General features: G+C 45.1%; 1 protein-coding gene across 1 annotated transcript in view; it reads left to right on the top strand.

The window, feature by feature from the left end:
- The window catches only part of ccdc150 (coiled-coil domain containing 150), a gene marked incomplete at both ends in the record, with an annotated part of 30,019 nt that extends 7,771 nt beyond the window's left edge, over positions 1 to 22,248 (top strand). Inside the window, 10 exons of the mRNA XM_083636570.1 lie at positions 327 to 503; positions 1,507 to 1,636; positions 1,843 to 1,886; positions 3,830 to 3,954; positions 5,221 to 5,398; positions 5,536 to 5,604; positions 9,719 to 9,811; positions 10,280 to 10,410; positions 21,703 to 21,829; positions 22,015 to 22,248. Of these exons, the coding sequence (XP_083492696.1) occupies positions 327 to 503; positions 1,507 to 1,636; positions 1,843 to 1,886; positions 3,830 to 3,954; positions 5,221 to 5,398; positions 5,536 to 5,604; positions 9,719 to 9,811; positions 10,280 to 10,410; positions 21,703 to 21,829; positions 22,015 to 22,248 (1,308 nt within the window). The remainder of the gene's footprint in view (positions 1 to 326; positions 504 to 1,506; positions 1,637 to 1,842; positions 1,887 to 3,829; positions 3,955 to 5,220; positions 5,399 to 5,535; positions 5,605 to 9,718; positions 9,812 to 10,279; positions 10,411 to 21,702; positions 21,830 to 22,014) is intronic.
- Between the last annotated feature and the right edge of the window lie 474 nt (positions 22,249 to 22,722).

The following is a 22,722-nucleotide window of genomic DNA, read 5'->3' as shown; positions in this document are numbered from 1 at the left end:
CACTCTACCACAGTAGCATTGCCTATACATTTAGTCTATGTCTATAGATGTAGATCTGTTCATGTCACAGCACTCACAGGCGAAAACTTGCAAAAATCAACCTTGACTGGAAAAGATATACGCTGCAATTTCGCTGTGAAATTTTGCCGTTGATAATTGATATGCACGGTTGCATTGACTGCATGTAGGTTTGAAAACTATGATTGACGTGTGAATAAATCACATGAATAAATCACTCTTGGAGTGTATAAGGGCATTAACACTGAATCTTTAAACTCTGAGCCATTGATGATGACCTGTCTGACCGACGCCTTTCCATTGGTCAGATGAAACAGCAGATGAGCCAGGACTCCGCCCGCTCCTTTGAGGCCATGAAATGGCACGGAGAGCTTCTCCAGCGGGTTGAGGAGATGGAGACCGTGGTGGAGATGGAAGGGAGACAGGTAGAGCTTCTCCAGCGGGTTGAGGAGATGGAGACCGTGGTGGAGATGGAAAGGAGACAGGTACGTCTGATGACACCTCCGAGAAGGATGGAAATATCTGCACAGCTGGCTGACACGGTCTGCCTTTCTGGTCTAGTGTTTGTTTCGTCAAACGAAAAGTATGACGAAAAATGTTCATCAACTAACTATTTTCACTGATGAAAACTAGACGTTAACTAAATAAGAACAAAGTTGTGTTGACAAAAACTTTGAGAAAATCTATTGACATTTTCGTCAACAAATAAAAGCTAGAAGAAGCAGTTAAACAGGTAAATCTGTCTGTATTGCACGTTCAAACTTTAATACCATTCCATGATTAATAGATCTTTCCACTGAGTTTGGAGATTCTAAAAAACGATAGTTGTGGTTTTCTGTGACTAAGATGAGTCTGGATGTCACACCTGTAGCTCGTTTGCTTTGTTCTGATTCAGGGACTTAATTGGAAAAAAAAAAAAAAATCCCAGAGATTTTATATGATTATAAGAATGTGTGTGTGTTGGGTAGGCCTACATTGTACGTCGGGTGCATGAGGAGAGCGAGAGACAGAGGGAGGGAGAGAGAGAGAGAGAGAGAGAGAGAGAGAGGGATAAATAGTTTATTTATTTATCTATCTATCTAACTGAAGCTTCAATCGTTGCCATGGTAATCGACGCTCAAATCAGCAATCGACCCTTTGTTGTTATTGTCCCCCCCCGCCCTCCTCCTCTCCTCTTTCCATATGCACAGCCAGCTAATGTGGGGTGCAGCTTCGTGAGACAGCACAAACGAACCACTCCAGAGTTCGTTTGGAGACCACACTTTCTCGGCGATCTCGGTCCGCTTGTTTTGTCCCGCATCCAAGTGCGATAGCTGAGACAGGTGTGAATACACCCTTAAATACTCACTTTTAGTCGACCAAAACTTGACTACATAAAAACAGGATGAGGTTGAATAAATATGATAAAAACTACTAAGGACATTTGACACAGGACTAAGACAAAAAAAAAAATGCAGACAAAATGACCACCTTTCTCTGGTGTCCCAGGCCCAGCTGGTGCAGTCAGACTGCCGGGCGTGGCGCTCGGAGGTCCAGACCGGCCGGCAGAGACTGCAGGAAGAACAGGACAAAGCCAGGAGGCTGCAGGAGCGCTGTCAGCAGCTCAAAGAACACACAGGTCAGGTGCATTGTGGGATACACAATCTGCAGCAGCCCAGATACAATCAGGGTTTCCTACTGTTTTATATTTGTTTTTAATGTGAAGCATTTTGTGATTGGTCTAAGCAACGTGCTCTCCAGAATACTTTACTTTATTACTACTTCCCAATGCTGGTTACAGTATGTGTAGATGCTGACTTGCTGTTTTCCAACTGCTCTTCACAGAGGTGAAGGACTCCCTGGTGTCTGAGCTGATAGCTGAACTCAAGGTAAGTGGAGAGAGAGAGACAGAGAGAGAGAGAGAGATCATTGAATGATTCTCATCTGTAATGTGTGTGATTATCCTGTGTGTGTGTGTGTGTGTGTGTGTGTGTGTGTGTGTGTGTGTGTGTGTGTGTGTGTGTGTGTGTGCGTGCGTGCGTGTGTGTGTGCGTGTGCGTGTGCGTGTGCGTGTGCGTGTGCGTGTGCGTGTGCGTGTGTGTGTGTGTGTGTGTGTGTGTGTGTGCGTGTGTGTGCGTGTGCGTGCGTGTGCGTGTGCGTGTCCCCACCAGGGACGAATTGCTCAGAACGAAAATCTGTTTCTGGTGAACAAATTTCCACTTTAAAGAGCACGCGCTCTTTAAGTTCAGTCACCCCGTCCGTGGAGAGAGTGTGTTTCTTCTCTCACCTCTCCCACCTGGCTGTGGCTGTCTTGTAGGGATGTCCCACAATATATCGCGATATCAAAACGTGACAATATGTATCGTTGAGATGAAATCTCATATCGTGAGAAAAAGAAGCTGAACATGGTGGCACTGATCTGCATCTGATTGCATGCTCGCTCTCCTTTTCATTGCTTTGTTTGAACAGACGAGGGACGTTACAGACACACGGAGGATGAAAATGGTGAACTGACTCAAATTAGCGTGGAGGATGCCCCCTCTACTTACAAATCGACTGCAAAAAAATATTGTTAAAATATCGTATCGTTATCGTGAACCCAATATCGTGTATCGTACTGTATCGTGAACTGAGTGTATCGTGACACCCCTACTGTCTTGCAGTGTCCTCACTAGCTGATCATGAGTTTGCTGTTTAATTCATTGATATGCCAAATGATGAATTAATATACATGAACGTTAATACCGGGCACTTGTCACCCAATAGCCTAATGCGCAGTATCATCTCCTTGTTAAATTTTCAAACTGGCAGATGGAAGAAAAGAAACGATGAAACTCTTAGACTACTTGACATTTAATGGTTTGTATGTGGCTCGCTTAGCACGTCACCAACGCCCGCAGCCGCTGTGCCAGCGATGCGGATCTTGGACGAGCTCTGAGGTGGACTCTGATCCGCAGTCACGGGAGTGCGCTCAAAACGGAGAATTGGTTCTAAACATGCAGCCCATTGGACTAAGGTGTGGCTAAGAGCAGGAAGTTCACTGCATGTTTAGAAAACAACACACAGGCCATGCTGTGGTACTCCGCAGGTGTTGCAAACCACCACAAAGCAATGGCCAGTCTGCACCGTGGCTCAATGGCTTCATGGTAGTTTGTTGTTTGACGTTGCAGTGCTGGGCCAATCAGTTCAAGTAACGTTAACGTGGAACGTGACATGCCATGTGTTGTAGCCCCGCCCATTTCCAGCCTGAGTTAATTGTTATGCATCTCTCCTGGGTTGTGATCCAGGTCCTATCTGAATGGTCATGAGTAACCAGTGTTGACTGACTTGGTGTGAATTGACAGAAGAAGAGTTGAACATGGCTGAAGTAAACCCGGGGTGAACATGGCTGAAGTAAACCCGGGGTGACCCTGGTCTTTGGGTTGAAGTAAACCCGGGGTGACCCTGGTCTTTGGGTTGAAGTAAACCCGGGGTGACCCTGGTCTTTGGGTTGAAGTAAACCCGGGGTGACCCTGGTCTTTGGGTTGAAGTAAACCCGGGGTGACCCTGGTCTTTGTGTTGAAGTAAACCCGGGGTGACCCTGGTCTAACATGGCTGAAGTAAACCCGGGGTGACCCTGGTCTTTGTGTTGAAGTAAACCCGGGGTGACCCTGGTCTAACATGGCTGAAGTAAACCCGGGGTGACCCTGGTCTAACATGGCTGAAGTAAACCCGGGGTGACCCTGGTCTAACATGGCTGAAGTAAACCCGGGGTGACCCTGGTCTAACATGGCTGAAGTAAACCCGGGGTGACCCTGGTCTTTGGTCTGAACGTGGGATGTGTCTCTTTCAGGCTGAGGGGAGTCGTGTGGTCAAGCAGCTGCAGGAGCAGGACCTGCGGCTGGAAGCAGCCAGAAGCAGCATCCAGGCCGACCTGCAGGAGGCGCTGTCAGACAAAGTCAGCCTGCAGATGGTGCTGTGAGTCTCAGATTGGCTTTTTACAGTTCATCCTCAAACCTCAAACCTCACACTCATTCTCTTTTTCTTTGCTATTTGCTGACGAATCATCAAGTGTTCTTTCTTCCGTCTTATCTTGACTAGCGAAACAGCCGTCCCTGTGTGTCTGGCCATTCAGTCAGGCCTCGCTCACACCTCTCTCCCCAGAGGGTTTTGATTGTCCACTTCCCTGGCTGATTACAACTCCACTCAGGTGTGCTCCTCCACTCAGGTGTCTTCCATCAGTGGCTAACGAATGGAGCTCTCCATCGTGCTGAACTGTATTGACTCATTTTGGCCAGTAATTAGCCGTTTTTGCCCATTTAGTCGGCCCTAATGACCTAATTCAAAAATTCCATTAAGCGGAATTTATGGTTGGTCGTCAAAGCCCTCGCCATCGCGCCATAGGGCTACGCCGCGGCCATCAAGCCAGACTGCATGCAGCTCCCCAAGAATGTGACTGGACGCAGCCGACAGCACAGCCTGAACAGCACAAGTATAATATAATGTTGATAGGGAGATAACAGAACAGAGTGAAAGCTATTACCAAGTATATTCACTACATTCTCTCCTTGGGTGAACTGCTAGTTCTAGAAATCCTAGTGAAATCACACAATTTTTCATTTTTCTGGGGACTCCCCTGGAATCCCCTCGTCAAGCAGACGTACGAGTATGTAGGTCTAGCTGCAGCAGACAACGTCCTAAACTCGAAGCGACGCTGAAGCATGTTTCTCGCTTTAGGTCACCCGCAGCGGTGCTCTTTACACTTCCTGAAAGATTCAGCGCGATCGCATGTAAAATGGCATAGCTGTGGCCGAACACAATTTCTGCTCACACACTCACACACTCACACACTTACAAATATTTCAGTGTCGGTCTACAAAATATTTCCATTTACAGCAAGACCCCCCGAACGGAGTTGCTAACCCACTTAAAATAATTCCAATTGTCTGGCTTTCATTGGATAGTTTTAGTGTCCCATGATGGTCTGAATGCTGTTTTTCCACTCAGATTCGACCAAAAACACAGAATATTTGTAATTTATTTAGAACTTTTGGACATGAAAATGTAACCATATGCAATATTGGCACAGCATATACAGTAGCATCAATACAAAGATAGCGTTATTGGCGACTCGACCCTAGTGAAAAGGTGTGTGTGTGTGTGTGTGTGTGTGTGTGTGTGTGTGTGTGTGTGTGTGTGTGTGTGTGTGTGTGTGTGTGTGTGAGTGCACGTGCGTGTCTTCAGGGAGAAGCTGAAGGCGGAGCACGCTCGGCTCCTGCAGAGCTCCTCCATCGCCCAGGAGACGGCTGTCACTCAGAAGGAGCTGCTGGGGCGTACCATCGAGAGGCTGCGGGGGGAGCTGGGCACTGCCAAAACGGAGAAGGCAGCGGCGAGGAGAGACCGCCACAGTGCCAAGAAGGAGGTACAGAACTATTACACTCAACACATGCAACTTTGGAATCATTCCTGTGTACGATAGTGCTTTGTGCATAGAAAAAACACCGTTCCACTTTCCTGTGTTCACGTCCCCCAATAAATGTTGTTGCCTTTGGCCGACAGTTATGCCTGGTTGTCACCAAGTTAGAGGGTGAGAGGAGCGCTCTGGAGATCCAGCTCAGCCAAGCTAAGGTAGGATGAGACAAATATCCTCCCATGTCTTAGATCTAATAGTTTAATTAAAGGACAGTCTAAATGTTTCAGAGGCTTTTTCACCCTGACAAGAATAACATTCTGGTGGAAACATTGAATACTGGAAAATGGTCCAATTTTAAAGATATTTAATTTTCCCAAAATATGAATGACAGTTTTGATCCAAACAAGACTAGGTAAAACCTAGTATAGAGATGACCTGCCAACTCTTTTCCAAGGAAGGTAGCTAGCGGCTGCTTAGAAAGTCACCAGATGGCATCACACGATAATGTGCATATCAATATACTAGCAATGTAATGTACCCTGCATTGCCTGGGTTAAATAGTAGGGATGCACCGATCGATCGGCACGTGACCGGAAATAGACCATTTTAAGCTGATCGGCCTCGACCGGTGACCGGTCAGTCCACATAGCCGATTTTGTGCGCCGGTCGGCTCCCCCCTTTTTTTGTTTGGTCAATGACCTGCAGCTGCACGATGCACGCGTTCACGAGACGTGCGCGCACCCCAAGGCAGAGAGACAGATGGGCTGCAGCCCAAAAGGAAACACACACGCCAGCATGTCCTCCTCATTGTGGAAAGTGTGCAGTTTGTCACACATGCAATAAGCCGCGGAGACAGAGGTGCGGCCGAGTCCCGCTCTGCTGGAGTCCACTCCAGTCTGAGCGGCTCGCTTCACCTCACTGGCCCCTCTCTCTCCCCAGCCACAGCGCAACACAGCCGGCTTGGCCAAGTGAAGGTGAGATGGAGACCTGTGTCCAGTATGATATACAGCAGGGATACTCAACTTGCTTTGCCCGGGGGCCACTTTTGTGAAATGATAGAAGGCTAGGGGCCAGTTAATAAACAATCAATATACATTTTTCTGTAGCGGATTGTAGGTGTAAGACGGAGTTTAGTCTGACAATGTTGTGCACACCGGATAGTTACTTAGGTTAAGTACATACATAAGTGCCTGGGTAGCGAGCAGACGGCGGTATTTGACAATTTAGCAGCTAAATCATAGATTATTGAAAGATATTCCATATTCCAGACTGAAATGCTATAACAGAAGTGTGAGTATTGGCCAGAATTACATTAACATTTGGACACTTATTCAGCGGGTATCTTGCATGTTGCGTTCAGGTGCACTGTAAAAAAAAAAATATATATATATATATATATATATATATATATATATATATATATATATATATATATATATATATATATATATATATATATACTGTATATATATATATATATATATATTTTTGCAATTCCATCGCGGGCCACACAGGGGGCGCCCGCAGGCCACCAGTTGAGTATCACTGATATACAGTACAGTATATATCCCCGACCTGCTGCAGCTGCAGTCCACATCACCGCTGCTGCAGATCAGCTGCTGCTGCTGCTATCTGTCAGTCATGTTGTAACGTGGATACAGGAGAGGACTATTTGTTTCGTATTGCGAATAGAACGACGAACATAATAATAAAACGCATCGGACTTCAGTGTGCAAGGTTTTCTGTGCGTGATGATTTTTTTTCGGATGGCGGATTAAAAAAAACGCATACGAAATTTCTGACTTTGTGTGTAAACTCTGATATTCAGACTGAATCGTCAACTCAAACTCATTTTCCTCATCTACTCAAGAACAGTTGCACCTTTTTTCTTTTGGAAAAGTAAATCCATGATAGCTGTGGGATATACTGGAATTGAAGAGATACTCAACAGTTGAGCCAGACTGATTTTGAGCCAAACAGATTTTGTCAGTTTTTCAAAAAAGGGCGGGGAGTTTTCAGGCTTTTGAATCCGCCCACTCCACATTTGGATAGGATGAACTTTTGTGGGGCGGGCAAATTTCAGAGCCAATGGCAGACGTCTGTGCAGTTCCTGCTCGCGCATGTGTAGTTTCAGTTAAAGCCAGCTAGCGCATTTTATATTCATTGTATTTTCACAAAAACAAAAGCTCTGTCCAGTACGCTGGAACACTTTTATTTTGAGATGTGTTTGAGTGAGATGGTCCTACCTCATGCAAACGATAAGAAATGTGACATGAATCTTAATTTTCTATTAAAGCAAAGTTAATTTTTTTTTTTTGTAACCCGTCAATTATTGTTCTTAGAAAGAAAATCGGAATCGGCCAAAATCGGTATCGGCATGTCAGACTATTCAAAAATCGGAAATCGGAATAGGCCAAGAAAATGGCAACTGGTGCATCCCTATTAAATAGTCGCAAAGCAATAGAACTTCGCCTTTTGCTTGGCCCTAAATGATGGTGGTTTCCAGGACTTTCTTTTCCAGGTGGTTTCCTGGACTTTGCAACCTGCCCACGACCTTCCCCGGATCATAACACACCACCATGCCAATTTTAAATCTAATATTGAGATGTAGATTAAACATAAGCAACACAGCATTAGCTAAGCTGTAGACCGCTCACTGCCAGACACTGAGATGTCCTACCCTGAATGGAACGCTCAACACACCATGATCTATTCTTAGTCACAAATGCAATGCTCCATCTCTCTCTCTCTCTCTCTCTCTCTCTCTCTCTCTCTCTCTCTCTCTCTCTCTGAAGCACTCCGAAGACCATGGGCCCTATTCTCCCACAAGCCTTCGGCGCTAAAACGGGCCTTAAACGCAAAAAAACGTGCCTTGCGCCTGTTTTGGGACGATATCAATATGGCTTTACGCTGCCAAATGCGCTTTAGGCCGAATGGGCGTGGCGCAGTCCCAGAATGGCCCAGAGTGGGCGTGTCGGCCTTAAATCTCGGCGTGCTGCTATCTTCCCACCTGGCGTAAATTTAGCGCTTTGCGCTTTTGAAAACCAGGCCTATTCAGAGTGCGCCAGTTGCGCGGAGCGCTCCCCTCTGGCTCTCTCCCTCTGGCTCTCTCCCTCCCCTCTGGCTCTCTCCTCTGTCACCCTTCTCTGTGTCACTCTCTCCCTCTCTCCTCAGTCTGACAGGCACAATACGACTGTCTCTCTCTGACTCCCTCGCTCAGACAGACACAACACACGTCCTATAGGAAATAGCAGTTGTAAGTTCACTGCCTGTGAATGTCCCAGCATGCAATTGGGTACTTTATTTCGCTACTAAATAGCAACCAAATGAGGCGAAATAGATATAAAAGGTCGATCTAAAATAATGTGTAATGGTAACACAGCCTGCAATTGTAGAACATTTCAATATTGGACCAAATAAAACATCGAAATTAAAACACCACCCTAAGTGAAACATATATGTCCTCCTGGGCCTATATACGGTATATCCCTTGTCGATTTAACGTGATTTAGATAAGTGACAGCGGAACGCGCTTCCTACTGTCATCTGCTATACTGTGATGTCCGCTCCAATAACTTGGCCCTACTTCACATTTAGTTTTACAATAAAAACACATTTATGCAATGACTTTACATAATGTAGGGTATATTTATGTGCATCATCCTTCCTGCAGCAGGCGAGAGAAAATGATATCTTTCTGGACAAACTTTCACCAATCTAATAGGCTATATTTTTCTAGCTGATGCATTTAGAACATTCTTTTCACTTTGATCTTGCTATAGTGTAGCGTATTTACATGCTTGCAGTATTTAAACTGCAGTTAGATTGGTTTGAGAAGCATAATAATATGGAATAATAGCCTATATGGAGACAGACAGACTGGATGAAGGGAGGGGGGGGGGCAGAGCGCCTGGCTTCTGTCTGGTTTTGCTGGACCAGTGGAATTGGAGCTTAAAAGGCAAGCGTGCGATTCGTTTATTGCACTTATCCAATGAGCATGACGGTGCATAATTTTACGCTTAAAAGGCGTGGTTGTAATGCTTTAGACTGCGTGTAGCGCCAAGACCAAGATATCAAGTGCGCTGGTCCACGCCCACTGCGCCAGGCGCTCGGCGTAGAAACTAGGCCGATGCAACGATAGGGGCCCATGTGTTCATTCAAGCCGACCAATGGTGAAAGTTGATCTCTCAGTGACTCACTCATTCACGGACAGTCGCACATGTAGAGCGGACTCCGCTACTCGCGGATCAGCTAAGAAATATTGGACTGACCAATGTAATACTGTAGTGCAACTGACATGTGTGTTGGCCTGTGGCCTGTGATTGACAGCGGGAGGTGGGATCTCTGAGCTCAGCCTTACAGAAGCAGGAGGAGGAGAACAGGAGGCTGGTGGGAAAGATGGTCGCCATAGAGCAGCAACAGGTGAGGCAGCTCATCTTAATCCATTGATACCTGATGCAGCATTTGTTGTTGTATTCCATTTTATTGTATTGTTTTGTATTGTATTTTGTCCTGGTCTTTGTACTTGTGTATTGTATTTTTTATTTAAATGATGTATGATGTCTAAATAAAAAAAACATTTGATAAAAAAAAAAAATAATAATAATAATAATAATAATGTATAAAGCGGGCAAGCTGCAGGGTGGGCGAAGCCGCTAGCGACTAGGATATAGATTTCTAGTATAATACCTCCATTTCTGACAAGGTGTGTGTGTGCGCGCGTGTGTGTGTGCATGCGCGCGTGTGTGCGTGCGTGTGTGTGTGCGTGCGTGTGCGTGTGCGCGTGTGTGTGTGTGTGTGTGTGCGTGTGTGCGTGCGCGCGTGTGTGCGTGCGTGCGTGTGTGCGTGCGTGTGTGTGTGTGTGTGTGTGCGTGCGTGCGAACCCTCTAGCTGGACTCTTTGCGGAAGGCCTTGAACACAGCCAAGGTGGACAACAAGAGGCTAGCCAAGAGTTTGGAGCAGGCTGTGTTGACCAACAGCAGTCTACAGACTAAGCTGGAGCAGGTCACCATCATGCTGAGGTAACATGTGTATGTGTGTGACTACCGGTAAGCTATCATGTACTGTATACATTTATCTGCTTACTGCTGCACGCCTCCTCCCCCACACCCGCTCCCGTGATCACATCACCCCACCGCTAGGGATGCACCGATTGCCATTTTCTTGGCCGATTCCGATTTCCGATTTTTGAATAGTCTGACTTGCCGATACCGATTTTTGCCGATTCCGATTTTTTTCTTCTAAAAACAACAATTGACAGCTTACACAAACGTTTTTGTAACTTTGTTTGAAAATTAAGATTCAAAGAACAATTCTTACATCTAATGGGGATCCAAATAAACAAATAAACAATTCTTATCATTTGCATGAAGTAGGACCATCTCACTCAAACACATCTCAAAATAAAAGTGTTCCAGGTTAGGCTACTTGACTATGGAGTCCCGGATCTGCCGTATCAACAAATAAATGAATAAATGTATAAATGAGCAGATAAATACATATATATGTATCATAAATATATGTAGAAATAAATGTAGATGACATAAATGTATATATATGTGTATTTTCCTATTTTTGTACGTTTTATATATTTATTTAATGATTTATTTGTGTATTTATACATTTATACATTTATTTATACATTTATACATTTATTTATACATTTATACATTTATTTATACATTTATACATTTATACATTTATTTATACATTTATACATTTATTTATACATTTATACATTTATTTATACATTTATACATTTATTTATGGCATTTATTTATGTGTGTTTTATTTTATTTCTGTCTGTTTTATTTACCTCCCATTTATTTCTGTGCCTTGTATTTAGTGATGTCTCCTTTGTATTTAGTGATGCGTCCTTGCTTCCTTTCCTTTTCTGTATGCATTTCTGCCTACTCAATGCAAATTAGGGGGGCGGCCCGTGCATTTATGCCTGCTGCTCAATGCAGATTAGGGGGCTGGCCGTCATGGGCTCAAGTCTTTGCCTATTGGCTCGAATGCACATTGTCCTATCTGCTCCAAACTTGTCATGCATGATAAGTGTCCATGCCTGAAGATATCTGCACATCAATATCCATTTACACTCATAGCGCCACCTACTGGCAACAGGAAATGACATGTTTTACACTTACATGAACTGCTCAGAGTGGGTTGAACACATCCACCTCGGATGTGGTCAGAAAATCCTTTACCACCCAATGCAGCTTCATTTTGACGATTATGAGTGCTCATTGACTGGCGTGGGCGTGGCGCCATGGCGAATGTTGATGTTTCGCCATCACACAGGAAGTTGGAGTAACTTCATTGTAGATTGTCCAATCTGCTCCAAACTTGTCATGCATGATAACTGTACATGCCTGAACACATCTAGATGTCAATATCCATTTATAGTCATAGCGCCCCCTACTGGCAACACAGAAAGTGCTTTGTAACTTGGCCCTACATGCTCACACGTGCACCAAACTTCACATGTTTGATGAGCATCCCAGCCTGAAGACATCTAGATGACCATTTCGAGTGATAGGCAGAGCACCCCCTACTGGCCACGCAGAAAGCGGTTTGTAACTCGGCCGTACATGGTCACACCCGCAACAAACTTCACATGTTTCATGAGCATCCCAGACTTCACACATGTACATGCCAATATAGCATTATAGGCAGAGCGCCTCCTACTGGCAACACATGAAGTTGATTGTAACTCAACTGAACGTTGTCCTATCTGCTCCAAACTTGTCGTGCATGATAAGTGTCCATGCCTGAAGATATCTGCAGATCAATATTCAGTGATAGTTACAGCGCCACCTACTGGCAAAAGGAAATGACACAAGTTTTACACGTACATGAACTGCTCATAGTGGGTTGACCACATCCACCTCAGATGTGGTCAGAAAAGCCTCAAGCTCTCGATTAACCTTCATTGTGAGGATTATGGGTAAGACATTGATATGTCAATATCCATTTATAGTCATAGCACCCCCTACTGCCAACACATAAATCATTTTGTAACTCGGCAGTACATGGTCCCCCGCGCACCAAAATACACATGTTTGATGACCATCCCAGCCTGAAGACATCTAGATGAACACTTTGAGTGATAGGCAGAGCGCCCCCTTCTGGCCACACAGGGAGTTGGAGTAACTCCATTGTAGATTGTCCAATCTGCTCCAAACTTGTCATGCATGATCAGTGTACATACCTGAAGACATCTAGATGTCAACATCCATTTATAGTCATAGCGCCCCCTACTGCCAACACAGACAGTGGTTTGTAACCCGGCCCTACATGCTCACACGCGCACCAAACGTCACATGTTTGATGAACATCCCAGCCTGAAGACATCTATAGGACCATTTGGAGTTAGTGGCAGAGCGCCCCCTACTGACCACACAGGAAGTTAGAATAACTCCATTGTAGATTGTCCAATCTGCTCCAAACTTGTCATGCATGATAAGTGTCCATGCCTCAAGCCATCTATATGTCAATATCCATTTATAGTCATAGCGCCCCCTACTGGCAACAAAGAAAGTGGTTTGTAACTTGGCCCTACATGCTCACACGCGCACCAAACGTCACATGTTTGATGAGCATCCCAGCCTGAAGACATCTATAGGACCATTTGGAGTTAGAGGTAGAGCGCCCCCTACTGGCCACAGAGGAAGTTAGAGTAACTCCATTGTAGATTGTCCAATCTGCTCCAAACTTGTCATGCATGCTAAGTGTCCATGCCTCAAACCATCTATATGTCAATATCCATTTATAGTCATAGTGCCCCCTACTGGCAACAAAGAAAGTGGTTTGTAACTTGGCCCTACATGCTCACACGTGCACCAACTTCACATGTTTGATGAGCATCCCAGCCTGAAGACATCTAGATGACCATTTGGAGTTAGAGGCAGAGCGCCCCCTACTGGCCACACAGGAAGTTGGAGTAACTTTATTGTAGATTGTCCAATCTGCTCCAAACGTGTCATGCATGATAAGTGTCCATGCCTGTACACATCTATATGTCAATATCCATTTATAGTCATAGCGCCCCCTACTGGCAACACAGAAAGTGGTTTGTAACTTGCCCCTACATGCTCACACGCGCACCAAACTTCACATGTTTGATGACCATCCCAGCCTGAATACATCTAGATGACAATTTGGAGTGATAGGCAGAGCGCCCCCTACTGGCCACACAGAAAGCGGTTTGTAACTCGGCCGTACGTAGTCACACCCGCAACAAACTTCACATGTTTGATGACCATCCCAGACTTCACACATGTACATGCCAATAGAGCATTATAGGCAGAGCGCCCCCTATTGGCAACAGGAAATGACATCTTTTACACTTACATAAACTGCTCATTGTCCCAGCCTGAAGACATCTATATGTCAATATCCATTTATAGTCATAGCGCCCCCTACTGCCAACACAGACAGTGGTTTGTAACTCGGCCCTACACGGTCCCACGCGCCCCAAAATTCACATGTTTGATGACCATCCCAGCCTGAACACATCTACATGACCATGTGGAGTGATAGGCAGAGTGCCCCCTAGTTGCCAGTAGGGGGCGCTATGACTCTTAATGGATATTGACATATAGATGTCTTCAGGCTGGGACACGTATGAAGCACGTGCAGTTTGGCAGAGATTGGACAATCTCCAATAGAGTTACTCCAACTTCCTGTGTGACGGCGAAACATCAACGTTCGCCATGGCGCCACGCCCACGCCGGTCAATGAGCACTCATAATCATCACAATGAAGCTGCATTGGGTGGTAAAGGATTTTCTGACCACATTCGAGGTGGATGTGTTCAACCCACTCTGAGCAGTTCATGTAAGTGAAAAAACATGTAATTTCCTGTTGCCAGTAGGTGGCGCTATGACTGTAAATGGTTATTGACATATAGATGTCTTCAGGCATGGACAGTTATCATGCATGACAAGTTTGGAGCAGATAGGACAATGTGCATTCGAGTGACAGCGACTTCGTGTGTCATGGCGAGACATCGATCTTCGCCGCGTAGCCACGCCCACGCCGTCCATGGTAAATGCAAACTTTTAATAGCTTTTCATCATTGGGGTCTCTTCTATCTGCTGTGCAAGTTTGAGGGTGATCTGATGAACCCCTTAGGAGGAGTTCGTTAAAGTCTGACCCCTGGAAATGGGTGAAATGTCTGAAATATTGCACAGTAAATTCAAAATGGCTGACTTCCGGTTGGGTGTGGATCCTGGCACCAAGAGACTTTTCCCTTAGTCTGGCCATTATACATGTGCCCTGCATTTTTCGTAGCTGTAGGGGAAACTTAGCGCGAGGGCTATTCCGTTTATAGATTGTAGGAGGCGCTATGGAGGCATTTAGCCACGCCCCTGGCCAAAAACCTTGACGGATGTGCAAAGTTTGGCCACATTTTGTGCATGTTTAGGCCCTCGAAAATGCGCGCAAAGTGTAAGTATAATAAGAATATAGCCGCAAGCGGCGTGCGGGGTCCAAGCATCCGGTGACATGGGGGATATATGAGACATAATAAACAAAAAATAAGGCACATTTATTCAGAGTTGGTATGTGCACAAGTAAACAAAGTTTGGTTGAGATCCGGTGACCTCACGGTTTCCAAGCAGTAGTAGTAGTAGCCTAGTAGTAGCAGTAGTAGGAATAGTAGTGTTGGTAGTAGTGGGACTGGTAGCAGTAGTAGCAGCAGTAGTTGTAATTGACCAGTTAATGAGTTGTGGGCAATTTAGTGTCGGGGTGTGTTTCATTAAAAGATTTATGATTTCAAAACTGTGTGATTTGGCCAAACGGTCTAGGAGGAGTTCACAAAAGTAGGTTTTTGATCAAATTCAAAATGGCGGAAAATCTAGGCACACGTAAATGGGCGCGGCCTATATAGATAGATGCATATTGATCCAAGGAATCCCTTAGAAGTGAAATTTTGAGTATAGGACACACGGTTCAGAAGATATGGAGCATAACGCGAAATGGTCTGTTATAGTGCCACCATCTGGCCGGTATTGGTCATTTTTTGTTTCTGAGTAGTGAGGCACATTTCCAATCTATGTGCCCAGTCTGGCTATGCTGAGCATTACAGTTTCTGCTGTTGTTACGGCCTTCAAAGTATGTCAACAAATGGCTCAACAGAAGACCAAAACATATTAAGGACGCCAGACAAGGTTGCAAATTTGTAAATAATATTTATTTAAATAAACCCAAAAATATTCAAAGTCACAAATAATAGGCTACAAACCAAACAGACTGGAGATCCGGCCAAACTCAACAAAAGGGCCTGGGCCAACCCCTTTGGGTCATTGAAGCCAGTATAAACCTATAAACAAGAAAAGTTAAACTATAACTAAACCGAAAACAGGACTACCGGGGACTCCAGCCTAAACTAAAATAACAAAGGAAAGTTACCACTGGAGAGGAGAGATTCCTCTCCAGGAGCTGCTGTGGGCTGTGTGGGTCAGAGAGAGATCTGCCTGCTCTCTACTCCAGCCTCCATTTAACCTTAACCAGGGCTGATCAACTCCAGGTGTTCCTGCTCAGGTGATTAGAGCAGAAACCCCAGAGGGAGGGGGAGAGAGAGAGAGTAGATGAGATCAGAGAGAGAGAAGAAGAGGAGGAGGAGGGTGGCTGGTCACATAACAGCTGTACATACAGTTTTACCGGAGAAGAATAAAAAAAATAAAAAAATAATCAGAACAGATACAATAGGGATCCACACACTTTGTGCTTGGACCCCTAATAATCGGAACAATTACAATAGGGATCCATGCACTTCGTGCTTGACCCCTAATAATAATCCTTTGGAATACAATAGGGCCTTTGCCAACCGACCATGCCGGTGCTCGGGCCCTAATTAAAGCTGCAGGCAGCGTCGTGGGCCCTCGCACCCGCCGTGCGTCGGGGTTCGGAGCAGATAGGACAACGTTCAGTCGAGTTACAATCAACTCCCTGTGTTGCCGATAGGGGGCGCTCTGCCTATAATGCAACAGAACTCTATTCTTGTCCAAACTGATGAGATGGCTCCACTTCATGCATGGAAGACTAGTTGAGCATTGACTAGCCTATCAAACTATCATGACATCAGCGTTTGTTAACGAGTTGCTAAAAATACATAATGGGCGATAACTGCCCGTTTGCACATAACGTTAACGCTAATTAATTAAACATTAACGCTAGCGTTGCAGATCAGTGTTTAATGCTCACTGCTGCAACAGAACGTCATTCTTGTCAAATCTGACGAGACAGCTCCACTTCATGCATTCACTGACTAGCCAATCAATATAAATGAATCGCATTTACATTCAACAAACTATCATGACATCAGCGTTTGTTAACGAGTTGCTAAAAGTACACAATGCCAGCTTGCGCATAACGTTACGGCGGCAATTAATTAAACGATCTGCTAGCTACAACTCACAGCCAGATGCATGGATTTGTCAGACTGAGGGATCTGATAACCGCTAACTTGCGGTAAGCTGACCCACCTCTCAATTATTTCTCTTGTCTGTGGAAACCAGTCCGTGTTGTTTCTGTTTCTTTTCCTGCTTTTCATCATCTTCGCCATATGGTACTCCAGGATAGGAGTAGCTTGAGTGGCTAACTTCTTGTATACTATATCCGCACCGCACGCCTGGCTCACAACAAACACACCGGCTAAAGTGGGCGTAACGTTTCCTGCATGCCTCTACATGACAGCCAATCACCAGCCATATTAGAGCGCGGCGTGCAAGCATGTCGCATGCTTATAGGCTCAATGACGCTGTTTTGTTTTGGTATCGAAAATTGGTATCGATTGACAAGGTAGACTTCGATACCCCTTAGTATTGATGTTTCCATTTCGGTGCCAAGTAAGTATCGAAACTCGATACCCAGCCCTAGTGGCCAGTAGGGGGCGCTCTACCTCTAACTCCAAATGGTCCTATAGATGTCTTCAGGCTGGGATGCTCATCAAACATGTGACGTTTGGTGCGCGTGTGAGCATGTAGGGCCAAGTTACAAACCACTTTCTGTGTTGCCAGTAGGGGGCGCTATGACTATAAATGGATATTGACATATAAATGGCTTGAGGCATGGACACTTATCATGCATGACAAGTTTGGAGCAGATTGGACAATCTACAATGGAGTTACTCTAACTTCCTGTGTGGCCAGTAGGGGGCGCTCTGCCTCTAACTCCAAATGGTCATCTAGATGTCTTCAGGCTGGGATGCTCATCAAACATGTGAAGTTTGGTGCGCGTGTGAGCATGTAGGGCCAAGTTACAAACCACTTTCTGTGTTGCCAGTAGGGGGCGCTATGACTATAAATGGATATTGACATATAGATGTGTACAGGCATGGACACTTATCATGCATGACATGTTTGGAGCAGATTGGACAATCTACAATAAAGTTACTCCAACTTCCTGTGTGGCCAGTAGGGGGCGCTCTGCCTATAACTCCAAATGGTCATCTAGATGTCTTCAGGCTGGGATGCTCATCAAACATGTGAAGTTGGTGCACGTGTGAGCATGTAGGGCCAAGTTACAAACCACTTTCTTTGTTGCCAGTAGGGGGCACTATGACTATAAATGGATATTGACATATAGATGGCTTGAGGCATGGACACTTATCATGCATGACAAGTTTGGAGCAGATTGGACAATCTACAATGGAGTTACTCTAACTTCCTCTGTGGCCAGTAGGGGGCGCTCTACCTCTAACTCCAAATGGTCCTATAGATGTCTTCAGGCTGGGATGCTCATCAAACATGTGACGTTTGGTGCGCGTGTGAGCATGTAGGGCCAAGTTACAAACCACTTTCTTTGTTGCCAGTAGGGGGCGCTATGACTATAAATGGATATTGACATATAGATGGCTTGAGGCATGGACACTTATCATGCATGACAAGTTTGGAGCAGATTGGACAATCTACAATGGAGTTATTCTAACTTCCTGTGTGGTCAGTAGGGGGCGCTCTGCCACTAACTCCAAATGGTCCTATAGATGTCTTCAGGCTGGGATGTTCATCAAACATGTGACGTTTGGTGCGCGTGTGAGCATGTAGGGCCGGGTTACAAACCACTGTCTGTGTTGGCAGTAGGGGGCGCTATGACTATAAATGGATGTTGACATCTAGATGTCTTCAGGTATGTACACTGATCATGCATGACAAGTTTGGAGCAGATTGGACAATCTACAATGGAGTTACTCCAACTCCCTGTGTGGCCAGAAGGGGGCGCTCTGCCTATCACTCAAAATGTTCATCTAGATGTCTTCAGGCTGGGATGGTCATCAAACATGTGTATTTTGGTGCGCGGGGGACCATGTACTGCTGAGTTACAAAATGATTTATGTGTTGGCAGTAGGGGGTGCTATGACTATAAATGGATATTGACATATCAATGTCTTACCCATAATCCTCACAATGAAGGTTAATCGAGAGCTTGAGGCTTTTCTGACCACATCTGAGGTGGATGTGGTCAACCCACTATGAGCAGTTCATGTACGTGTAAAACTTGTGTCATTTCCTTTTGCCAGTAGGTGGCGCTGTAACTATCACTGAATATTGATCTGCAGATATCTTCAGGCATGGACACTTATCATGCACGACAAGTTTGGAGCAGATAGGACAACGTTCAGTTGAGTTACAATCAACTTCATGTGTTGCCAGTAGGAGGCGCTCTGCCTATAATGCTATATTGGCATGTACATGTGTGAAGTCTGGGATGCTCATGAAACATGTGAAGTTTGTTGCGGGTGTGACCATGTACGGCCGAGTTACAAACCGCTTTCTGCGTGGCCAGTAGGGGGTGCTCTGCCTATCACTCGAAATGGTCATCTAGATGTCTTCAGGCTGGGATGCTCATCAAACATGTGAAGTTTGGTGCACGTGTGAGCATGTAGGGCCAAGTTACAAAGCACTTTCTGTGTTGCCAGTAGGGGGCGCTATGACTATAAATGGATATTGACATCTAGATGTGTTCAGGCATGTACAGTTATCATGCATGACAAGTTTGGAGCAGATTGGACAATCTACAATGAAGTTACTCCAACTTCCTGTGTGATGGCGAAACATCAACATTCGCCATGGCGCCACGCCCACGCCAGTCAATGAGCACTCATAATCGTCAAAATGAAGCTGCATTGGGTGGTAAAGGATTTTCTGACCACATCCGAGGTGGATGTGTTCAACCCACTCTGAGCAGTTCATGTAAGTGTAAAACATGTAATTTCCTGTTGCCAGTAGGTGGCGCTATGAGTGTAAATGGATATTGATGTGCAGATATCTTCAGGCATGGACACTTATCATGCATGACAAGTTTGGAGCAGATAGGACAATGTGCATTCGAGCCAATAGGCAAAGACTTGAGCCCATGACGGCCAGCCCCCTAATCTGCATTGAGCAGCAGGCATAAATGCACGGGCCGCCCCCCTAATTTGCATTGAGTAGGCAGAAATGCATACAGAAAAGGAAAGGAAGCAAGGACGCATCACTAAATACAAAGGAGACATCACTAAATACAAGGCACAGAAATAAATGGGAGGTAAATAAAACAGACAGAAATAAAATAAAACACACATAAATAAATGCCATAAATAAATGTATAAATGTATAAATAAATGTATAAATGTATAAATAAATGTATAAATGTATAAATAAATGTATAAATGTATAAATGTATAAATAAATGTATAAATGTATAAATAAATGTATAAATGTATAAATACACAAATAAATCATTAAATAAATATATAAAACGTACAAAAATAGGAAAATACACATATATATACATTTATGTCATCTACATTTATTTCTACATATATTTATGATACATATATATGTATTTATCTGCTCATTTATACATTTATTCATTTATTTGTTGATACGGCAGATCCGGGACTCCATACTTGACAGAGCTTTTTGTGCAAATACAATGAATACAAAAATTAAATTAAATCCAATAGCCTATATCCCACAGCTATCATGCATTTACTTTTCCAAAAGAAAACAGGTGCAACAGAACATCAAAATGATCCATGGACAAGGAGTTTATAGACTGGCTCCAGACCAGTCCTCTTGAGTAGAGGGGAAATGAGTTTATGAGTTACAGTAACGATCTTCAGTCTGAATATCAGGCGGAGTTTACACACAGTCCGAAGTTTGGTATGCGTATTTTTATCTGCCATCCGAGAAAATATCGTCACGCACAGAAATCCTTGCACACTTGTGAGTCCGATGCATTTTTATTATTATGTCCGTCGTTCTCATGTCGTTCTATTTGCAATACGAAACAAATAGTCTCTCCTGTTTCCACGTTACAACATGAGTGACAGGCTGAGGCAGCAGCGCTGATGTGGAATGGAAAAGGCAGGTTGGGGAATGGTTATACTGGACACAATGCTCGCGTTCACCTCGCCAAGCCGGCTGTGCGCGGTGGCGGGTTGCTGGAGCACCGCTTCCCGGGGAGAGAGAGCAGAGAGAGAGGGGCCAGTGAGGTGAAGCGAGCCGCTCAGACTGGACTCCAGCCGAGCGGGACTCGGCCGCACCTCTGTCTCCACGGCTTATTTTCGACTTGCATGTGTGACAAACTGCGAGCTTTGTCTGGCTGGGTGCCTGTCTCGGTGCTTTGGGGTGCGCGCACGTCTTGTGAAAATCGGCTCACAGAATCGGCTATTTAGAGTGACCAGCGCAGATCACCGATCGAGGCCGTTCACGTGAAAATCGGCCATTTCCGGTCACGTGCCGATCGATCGGTGCATCCCTACCCACCGCCCTTCAGAACCTCCACTGGCTCCCTGTCCCACAACGCATCCAGTTTAAAGTCCTTCTCCTCACTCATAAAGCCCTCCACAACCAGGCCACCCTCCTACCTCAGCGACCTGCTTCACCATCACACTCCTTCTCGCAGCCTCCGTTCCTCTGATGCTAACGTCCTGTCCCCACCACTCAGGACCAAGCGCCGGACCTGTGGTGACAGAGCCTTCTCCATTGCTGCCCCCTCCCTCTGGAACTCACTCCCAAAACACATCCGTGACTGCACCAATCTGCCCCAGTTCAAATCCCTAGTCAAAACCCATCTATTCAAAAGCGCTTTTAATATTTGATTACTTGTGTGTTGTGATTTTATGCTATGTCATTCTTGTTTTTAATATATTGTTCTCTTTGATATTTTAACGTATGTAATGTAAAGCGTCTTTTACTTTTTAGAAAAGCGCTCAATAAATTAATATGTATTATTATTATTATTATTATTATTATGTATTCGTCCATATATCCATACATGTGTTTCTGACTTCTCCGTGTGCCATCACCAATGTGTTGCAGAGATGAGGAGCTGCACGCCGCGCAGACAAAGATTGGTTATTTATCCAAAGAGCTCGATTCTCTAAAGCATCAAACTGGCAAAGACACCAGATCTTCCATGAGGGCATTGCATGGAGACATCTCAGAGGTACAAGATGAGATCCTCGTCCAGTCAGCTGTTATCTATCCAGCAGTGCAGCCCAGTAAGACTGCAGGCTATGAGGACATTTTCAAACTAATGTGTCAAATCAAACAAACCCAAAGTTGACTGTGATGTCCTCCTCACCTACAGTATATGTATGATTTGACTTTGTGTGTTTCCTTCTTCCATAGCTGAGACAGTCTGTTGAAGCTTCGTCGGCCAGGTCAGGTGACCTGTCCAGGTCAGGTGACCTGTCCAGGACTAAGTGGGAGCTGCAGCAGCGGATGTCCGAGCTGGAGAGGCTGCTGTCCAATCAGAAAAGCCGTTACAGGAGGCAGAGGAGCCAGCTGAAGCAGCAGCAGGAGAACACAGAGATTCTGTACAACTCCCAGAAAATAAAGGTAGCGCGACTACACCTAACATAGTCTGGAGGATAGGGACAGGCTCTTAAATGCTACAGTACACTATCTCTGGAAATAAAATCATGTGTCCGGTCGAGCGTGCATGCGTGTGCGTGTGTGTGTGTGTGCCTGTGTGCGCGCCTGTGTGTGTGTGCGCGTGTGTGTTAAACGTCTGACTCCTGGGTTCCTCCGCTTGGTTGCAGTGTTGCCAGGTTGGGCTGTTTTGGATTGCATATTTGTGCCGGGGGCTTGGGCAGGGCAGGTTATGAGAGTCGCTTGTTTCCTTTTTTCAACAGTTTATCTGGCAACACTGACAACTGCCTCAGTTTGTTTGTTTGGAATTTGTTTCTCCTATAGTATGAAGTGGACGTCATGTGTTGGCGGATTCTTTCGTTGGCATTTTTTCACCCAGCGTTTACGAAGGTGACACACATGTGAGTCCTTTTCTTTTACTGACCGTGGCTACACGTTTGGACAAATAAAGAGCGCTCTCCATTG

This window comes from Poromitra crassiceps (assembly GCF_964638095.1).
Source record: "Poromitra crassiceps genome assembly, chromosome: 5".
In the NCBI taxonomy this organism is placed as follows: domain Eukaryota; kingdom Metazoa; phylum Chordata; class Actinopteri; order Beryciformes; family Melamphaidae; genus Poromitra; species Poromitra crassiceps.
The sequence above is the reverse complement of the archived record's forward strand: the minus strand, read 5'-3'. Positions and strand labels throughout refer to the sequence as shown.